Source organism: Rhinolophus sinicus, linkage group LG04 (assembly GCF_036562045.2).
Source record: "Rhinolophus sinicus isolate RSC01 linkage group LG04, ASM3656204v1, whole genome shotgun sequence".
NCBI lineage: Eukaryota > Metazoa > Chordata > Mammalia > Chiroptera > Rhinolophidae > Rhinolophus > Rhinolophus sinicus.
In genome coordinates this window covers 52,046,727-52,055,453 of record NC_133754.1, presented here as the reverse complement: position 1 = coordinate 52,055,453, position 8,727 = coordinate 52,046,727, and the positions used below count along the sequence as shown (strand labels likewise).

The following is an 8,727-nucleotide window of genomic DNA, read 5'->3' as shown; positions in this document are numbered from 1 at the left end:
ACACCAGTAAGATTAGTGTTAGCTCCTGTGTTCCACTGACCTTGTTCCAGAAGCTGGAGGTCAGAAACAAATGCAGAGTCAGCCTCGGTCAGAGCAGTGAACCGAATGTCTCCAATGTGTAATATTGCTGCTAGAATCACAAACAGATTCTCCACCTCCTACGCGTTTTACAAAGAGAGAAAGTGAATAAGATCGTCCAGAAGAAAGATTAAAAAACAAATCGTTTAAAAACCTAAAAAAGTAGGTTTAAAAAATGATGTGCAACTTACTAATGCTATTGTGAGTTTTCAATCGCAAATGTTTGATTAAAAAAAAAAAAAGAAAAACCACAAAACTCCCAATCCCTCAAAATTAAAATCTCATAATTCAATGCCCATTTCCTCTAAATCAGTGTTTCTGTTCCTTACACAAAAGAGCGTAAGGAAGTGTTCTGATATAAATTAACCGCTTCCACGTAAGTATCATAATGAAAAATGAATCTTTGGTAATGTTCTGACTGGCTGGCTGTCACTGGTAAGGTCAGACTTCACAGGGCTGACACAGAACTGTAAACAGAGGATAATCGTATTTCATGGCTGCTGTAGCTGCTACACCAGAGAACATATGTGATGGTGTCCATCTTCTACTTATCTCTCTTATGAGATGAACTGATACTACCATTATAGACTTTTTTTCACTTCTGCTGGAAAAATAAGGGAAGCATGATGAAAACCGTGATATTATGCCTAGATAAAAAAAAATGCAAATTGTTTTGTTAGGTTATTTTAAGGAAAACTGGAAAAAAAAAAAAGGATGCTGGCAAGAGCTATCATTGAGCAGAAGGTAGCAGGAAGTAAGAGAATGTTTGCTGAAAGAGAATATCTGATGATATGGGACGCCACATAAAGAAAAAATTACCGTAAGTTTGGTTTTGGACAGTCATTTTTGTGGCAAGAATCAAAAGTCAAGAAAAAACTGTAAATTAAAATATACTTTTCTAGAACAAATATTTAATGTGATGGTATCAACAGTAAAATTGGTTAAGTTCCATATAAAGCAAGTATCATAACCTTTCAAATTTTCATTTTCCTAATCAGTAATTTGGAAAACAAAATCTCCTGTTTGTGGAAGTTTTACTAAGAACAAATCTTATTTGCCTTATAAAAAGATAGTTGGAATAATATAATCTATGGGACATCCATGAATTTCTTCCAGAACTTCCAGTTTTCATCATAGATTTATTAATAATTTCGTCATCTTTAAAACGAGGGCATTGACAAGGACGATCTCTAAGTAATTTTCAGGTCTAAGACTCTATGACTGTGGCATTACTTAAAAATCACAGATTAGTGTTTCAAATTTTATTCATTTATGCTTGTTTGAATCACTTTTTACTTCTCACATTACCTGACAATGTTTCCCTCCCTTTAATAAATGCAAGAACTCCTCATTAAATTATCTACTCCCCTATGAGATAGGCACTTCTGAAGACACAGACAGGAAGACTTCGTCCTGTCCTCAAGGATTCTACAGGGTAGGGGGAGAGGCAGAGCTGTGAAAACTAGCCATAACACGAATCATAGTGTGGTGAAGACTATGACAGAGGTAAAACAAAACTGCCCTGTGAGCAGGGTTAGGGGCTGCTCTCCTGTGTCTCCTGCTGTGAACAACGATTCCTGCCCCCTTGTCGGCCGGCTGGTGTGCTGGTTACCGAGGGCAAAGGTGGAGGCATCTGTATGAGCGGACCTCCCAGGACAACAGTCACTTACCAAGTCTTGATTCAAGGCCCTCACCAGCCTAGAGTTGTCCTCCTTCCAATCTTGTTGGACACGGTCTATTCCTCCTAAGCTGTCACCACCCCAGTCACCCCACAGGATCAAGAGGAAGTGATTACCTTCATGTCTTTTGTTAAAATGCACTTACTTCTTTTACCAAAAAGGTGGTTTGACTCTCTGTTTGACTCTAATTTAGGTGGAAGGTATATTTTATGGGCCCTACCTTTGAGGGTCAATCATGGATTTTGAAAGCCCCTTTGCCAAGCAATTGGTACTTTGGTAGAATGCTTCCTTACCTACCACAATATCCCAGTTTCCTATAAGAAGCAGACATTTCAGGCATGGAAGAATGGGGGGAAAAGTAACAAAACAAAAAAATGATGGTAGCAAGTGCAAAGATAGGAAAATGCAAGTGGGTACGAGTCAGTAAAAGACAGAAATATAGAGATTGGATGGATAATCAGAGAGAAAAAATAAAAAAAGAATGACATGATTGCATGTTCCTTGAATTCTGATCACTAGATGGATGAGGGTGGAGTGAAGAAAACTGCCCACAACTAATTCATTTAGGGTGAGTCCCCAACTCTTCACCCCTTCCTTTTTGCTACCTTCCAATCCCTTCCCACCCACTGGCTGCCCCGTTAGCCCAACCTATGCCGGCAAGAGAAAAAAACGAAGACCAAAATCAATCAACCTAGAGCTTTAAGAAGAAGAAAAGGAATGCATTTAAATCTATGACTAAATCTGGGTTCCTAGACTACTGGCATGCCAAAGTTACCCACACAATCTTATATTAATTGCTAATAAGGAATTGGTCATAATTCAAAATGACACCGTATTGAATAAGGGGAAACAGAGATAATGTATAAGGGAAAGAGACCTGTGGGAATTCTGAGAAGTCTCAAGGCTTAGATCATTTCATATCTCTTATTCAGCTAGACCTGTGCTCTACAATTCAGTAACCACTAACCACACAAGATGGTTTCAATTTAATTAAAACAAAGAAAAATGAAAAATCCCTTTCTTCAGTTTCACTAGCCTCATTTCAAGTGCCCAGTAGCCACTGGTCCGGTGAGCAGATCCAGTACCTTTCCAAGGTCACAGAAATTTCTACTGCACAGCAGTGGCTTAAACATTTCAAATTATATTTTCAGCTTCATAATGTTTGCAAGTCATTGGTAATTCTTTCAGAATAAAAAACAAGCTTTAGATTGTCCAGGAAGATATTTTAATAAAGTGATTTGATTATTCCAAGTGATTCTTAGCAGTAAACAGTTCTTGCCAGTTTTCTCTTGAGTCGGTGAGCGTCAAGTTTTTTGATCCATTTGGCCCACAGGGTTCATTTGGGAAAAGGTCTCCTCGTCCACCTTCTTGAACCTAGCAGCCCCTTCTCTTGTCACTCTCTGTCTGTCTTCACAGTACCTATGACACGCATGAACACACAGCATGCTCATGCTGTGTGTTCATGCTTATCTCCCCCCGCTAGAACGTAAACTCGAGGGGGTAGAGATTGGGGCTTATTTTTTGCTGAATCACAAGTGTTTGCAACAATATCTGGAATATGACAGGAACTCAGTAAAAGTTTTTGAATGAATAACTTTGACAAACTAGAAGGTTGCTTTCTCAGTGAAATATTTATATGACTCACCAAGTGACTGAAGCCAACTACATTCAGGGCTTGTTTCAAAACAGCAAATCTCTCCCTGTTCAGAGAATGCTCGGCTATTGATACATCATCTCGTAAGTTCTGGTTCAAATACCTGTTAGGATGAAAAGCAGATAGCATTATGGTCTGGCTTATAGTCAAACTCCAGTGGTTAAAAGTCACTTCAGCCACAGTTAGTCTCCAGAATAATGGAAATCACCTGGACATTGTGTACCCATGTGTTTATAAGGCTTTGGTACATAATAACACATGATGTTTCAGGAAGGGAAAAAAAGGTTCTTGTTGTACCAGAACATATTTACACTGTTTTACTTGGTTCTCACCTTAGCTGCACCCTTCCTACTGAAAGGAGAAGGTCAGTGTTTTATGTATTTCACACAGAAATTTGGTGGTTCCTATCATATGTTCTGTAATTCATATTTGTATTAAAGATTTTTAATTTAAAGCAATGTATCATTTCTTCTTATCAATATATTTTAATGATGCGGTAGATGATTAATTCATTGATTTATTCTTTTCATTCAACAAATACACAAGAATCACCTACCAAATACCTTGTTTCCTCCAAAATAAGACCTAGCCAACAATCAGCTCTAATGTGTCTTTTGGAGCAAAAATTAATAGAAGATCCGGTCTTATATTATATTATATTACATTATATTATCACATTACATTACATTCAGTCTTATAGAAAAATAAGACCAGGTCTTATTTAATTTTTGCTCTAAAAAATGCATTACAGCTAATTGCCCGGCTAGGTCTTATTTTCCGGGAAACACAGTACAGAATACTAGCAGCTGAGGATATAAAGATAAAGGGCTCATCCCCGGAAGCTCAACAGCAACAACGGAAACAATGTATCCAGGGCAGAATCAAGAGAAGATGGGGGTACAGTACACTATGAAAGTAGAACAATAAAGACAAATGTGAAGTGTCTGTAAGTCTGTTGGAAGGGGACTGAACCCAGAAATGGATGATGAGGAAAAGCTGTAGGGGAGGAAGAAATTCTAGTTCCAGAAGCTGACACTTGAATAAGAATTTGTCAGGCAAATTCTTAAAGGTGTCCCTGGAATAATTAGCAAAACATGCAAAGGCACACAGGACTGAGCATGCATGATGTACGTGGGGAGCTCAGGGAGCTCAGCAAAAATTGGAGCCTAAGGTGAGAGGAGCAGAAATTGATGAGGAGGGAGAAGTAGTCAGGGTTCTTGTATATTTTGCAAAATAGTCTCAACTATATCAAATCAACTCATGGTCTTGAAACAAAGAAATGGAACCATCAAATTGTTGTTTCGGAAAGAACATCATGGTAGCCCAGCGAAAGATTCCCTAGAAAGAGATGTGGCAATTCAGGGTGCTAGGTGATCCAGTGAGAGGCCAGCAGCAGTAAGGAAAAGGAAAAGAAACAGAGAGGCATAACTGGCAGCTTGAGGGAACGGACTGGATACAGGGAAGAGAGAAGCATTAATGCTTCTCAAGTTTCTGTCTCGGGAAAAGCATGGATAGTGGGCTCATTCAACCAGAGACGAAGAGGAAGATCTGTGACAGAGAGAATCTTATATAAGTCCTTTCGACTTTGAACATCTTGTTAGAGTTCAAGTGGAGTTCAAAGAAAAGATTGTGTATAAGAACCTGAAATTCAGAAAAGATTAGAAAAGAAGATCTGGAAGTCATCAACATGAAAAGAAACAACAACACCAAAAACAAAACAACAAGAACAAAACAACAACAACAAAAAAAAACACATGTGAGTGAATGAACTCCCCCAAAAAAGAGATGTTACAGTTTTAGGGGTGAAAACAAACTGACTGTTCAGGAAGGGGATAGGGAAATTAAAAGAAATCAGTCATCGAAACAAAGGGATAACATATTTTCAAGATTGATGATATTGACAGAAAAGAGATCATAGAAACAAGGAGACGGATGGTGTTATGGGGAGGACACAGATTGCAGTTGGTGGTGTGGAAGTGGGGTCTGTGAGGACTTCTTATTTTCTCAATCTTGGCTGTGAAGGATAGAAGTAAACCAGTCTAATCTGTGGGTTGGGGAGTGGGAGAGACTTCAGAATATGTATATGCTGAGACAAAAACACTAAAGACTGGTTTTAAAAATAAAAATAATAAAAGAAAGGGAGTTGTCACAGAGGTCAGGAGTTGAAGAGAAGGAAGTTGCTGAGAAAGAAAGAGGGGTTTGAATTGGGAGTACAGAGGGTGTGTCTCCCACCTAGGAAGGAACAGTGCTTTCTGTTACATGCCAGGGAAGGTGATAAAATAAGGATCTAAAGGTGGTAGCTTGTCAGGGGAGTAGAGGAACCACTTCATTACTTAGGTTTTTCTAGTGGATAGACTGGGTTTAGATGACTAGGTGAAATTGGCTGTCTTAAGAGTCTAAGATATTCACTATGGAGAATGGAAATGGCTGCCAGGCAGGGAGACATGGGAAGTTTAGCTCATGCTGTGGAGGACCCGGGTGAAGACCAGCTCATGTGGTGGTTTCAGTGTTTCCAGAGGTCCTCCACTGCCTGATGTAGGATGGGTGAGTTGGGGTTTGGGGCAGTGGAACAAAAGGAAAAACTCAAAAATATTAGCAAGAGATTGGGTTATGATGGTCAGAGAGTCATTTTGCCTAAAACTTACAAAATTGTAATGACTAAAATGTCTTAAATGATAAGAATGGTAATCACGCTCAATTCTTGTTCTCACAGTAGTTTTTACTTTAGTTAAATTCCAGGTAGAATAAGCAGTGCAAAATTAATCCTGGTTGTTGCAGACAGGGTTGTTATGTAATAGTCCAGCAGAAACCCAATCAGAATAGAGAATTTTAGAGAGCAGTTTGCCTAATGGTGGTTAATGGTGTTTTAAAATTGGTTGTATCTTCCTCTATAGCAAGACCATTTGTTGGCATGAAAATGATAAAAAAATATAGCACTCAGTGTCTTCCACACAAATTTTAAATTTCTCCCACTATCCAATAGTGTCTGGGATGATTTCACTAGAAATATAGTTTTAGTTATCAGCAAAACTGTCTTTAAATGAGGTTAGCGTAAAAAAAAAAAATTAAAAGTTTATTTGTTAGAGATTAAAAGTACTCATTTCCCTTTGGCATCATTTAATAACAAAAACTCACACGAAGACAGAGAGATACTTGAAAAATATGCCAAGTAGGGCCGGCCCGGTGGCTCAGGTGGTTAGAGCTCCGTGCTCCTAACTCCGAAGGCTGAGGTTCAATTCCCACATGGGCCAGTGGGCTCTCAACCACAAGGTTGCCAGTTCAATTCCTCGACTCCCGCAAGGGATGGTGGGTTGTGCCCCCTGCAACTAGCAATGGCAACTGGACCTGGAGCTGAGCTGCGCCCTCCACAACTAAGACTGAAAGGACAAACAACTTGACTTGGGGAAAAAAAATATGCCAAGTAAAATATTACAACTAAGACTCTGAAGACTTAGAATTGAGTCCTATTTACCCCTTTCTGATAACATTTTAAACCTTTATTTTATTTGTAAAATGGAGAGAAAAGAGTTTAAAAATAAAATTGAAATATTCTCCATTTTTAGTCCATGGTGATTTTATGAGAACGAAATAAGACATTGTGTGTGGTATGCTTTCTACACTCAGTACTGGTAGAATATGAGTATTTTCTGGAAAGAATATATCTTGTATATGTGGGGAGCTTTTAGTCAATGTGCTCTGTCATTAATGAAACTCTTAATCAAACAATTAACTAAGCCAAATGAAGGGATATTTTCAAAAATTATAACAAATGCTATTAACAACTGATAATATTTTATTCTATAAAATATGCTTTTCTGTTCTTCTCAGACAAATGAAATTAATAAATAGATACAATGGAAAGATCAGAGTTCTCACTTCTTGACTCTTTTTTCCTGATATGAATCGCTTGAAAGTGACAATCACATGTGGGACATTACCATGGCATTTCCAGATGTTTTTAACACTTGAAAATGAGTGAGAATGATTGTGGTTATGGGTCATAGACTTCCCTGTAGACTAGCTATAACTCCACTGATGTTTCCCCACTAATTGTTTCCCCACTAATCTCAACATAGCAGTTGAAAAACAACCTAGATGAATCTGTGCAATTGCTTCATCTGACAGAGTTTCCAAATTTGTCACCTATTAATTAGTGGTCCCACAATTCCCAGTATTCAAATCTTAGAACTCAGTATTCAATGTATTTTAAATTAACTCATTTTATAATTCAAAATCATATACTTCCAACTCAATCTGTTTTTTGTTTTGTTTTGTTTTGTGTGTGTTTTTCTTTTTTAATCACCTCACTGTAACTCATAACTTGGAACAGTAATGTTTGGCAACAAATAGATATCTCAATGCAGAGTCACCAACATCAGAGACTACCATTTGTTGAATCATTATAATTTTGTTTTGAAAAGATTGGCAGGTCAAGGGAATGCTCTAGGTGTTGTTTCTATCTTGGAGTACAAGACTGTAATACGTAGGCTGTTTGATATTAAGTTATAAATGGGTTAATACTGTTTGACTAATTCTACTCAAAGTGAAAGGCAATGGAAACTAATGCGTGTCAAATCCTCAACTGGATGTTTCAGAAGCATTTCTTCAGTAAATCTCCACATTGATCATGAAAAGAAGAGCTGTCATTGTGCCCACTTAAGGCGTAAGAAAGCTGAAGCGCGTATAATGCAACCAGGCCAGTAACTGGCCAGTGGATACACACTCTGTCCTGGTCCCTCCCTGCTTCTCAAGCTCAATTATAAGTTCCCTGCAGGGGAGATGGGAAGGAAAGGGAGATTGAATAGCCTCACCAGGCCTCGTCCTAGAGTTAATTTTTTGCTTGAAAATGTGGGAAGAGAAAATTAAGCAGTGAAATTATTATTAAACATGGATATATTTTACATAGAATGCACGATCTCATGAAGTCTTAAGATTTCATAGGATACTTCACTATTAATTTACTCTTTTCTGACTCAACCCTATACTTGCACTACTGGTGTGAACTGGAGTAGCTCACAGCTCAGAGGAAGCCTCTGACAAATGCTGCAGAGCCCATGCTGCCTGTCAGGGTCTGGGGCTCTGTCACTGTGCTAGACCTCTAGCAAAATGCCTGACCTCCATGGTTGAAGCATCTTTGAAATTTGAAATTAGAATGGAATTCAATGATGGCTTGTTCAAGTCACACTCCAGTGACTTGATGACCTCATTTATTAGTTCTACTTTTTGTTTTTTTGTTTTGTTTATTATTATTATTATTATTATTATTATTATTATTATTATTATTTTGGTAGCTTCCTTGAAGTTTCACACTTTTTT

At 38.0% G+C, this 8,727-nt stretch overlaps 1 protein-coding gene across 4 annotated transcripts in view; it reads right to left on the bottom strand.

Annotated features, from left to right (window-relative positions):
• MYO16 (myosin XVI) overlaps window positions 1–8,727 on the bottom strand; it is a 542,975-nt gene that overhangs the window by 211,337 nt on the left and 322,911 nt on the right. For all 4 annotated transcript variants that reach the window (XM_074329517.1, XM_074329516.1, XM_019731063.2 and 1 more), the window contains 2 exons: window positions 3,403–3,514; window positions 41–158 (listed from right to left, as the gene is read on the bottom strand). In XM_074329517.1, coding sequence (XP_074185618.1) covers window positions 41–158; window positions 3,403–3,514 — 230 coding nt within the window. The remainder of the gene's footprint in view (window positions 1–40; window positions 159–3,402; window positions 3,515–8,727) is intronic.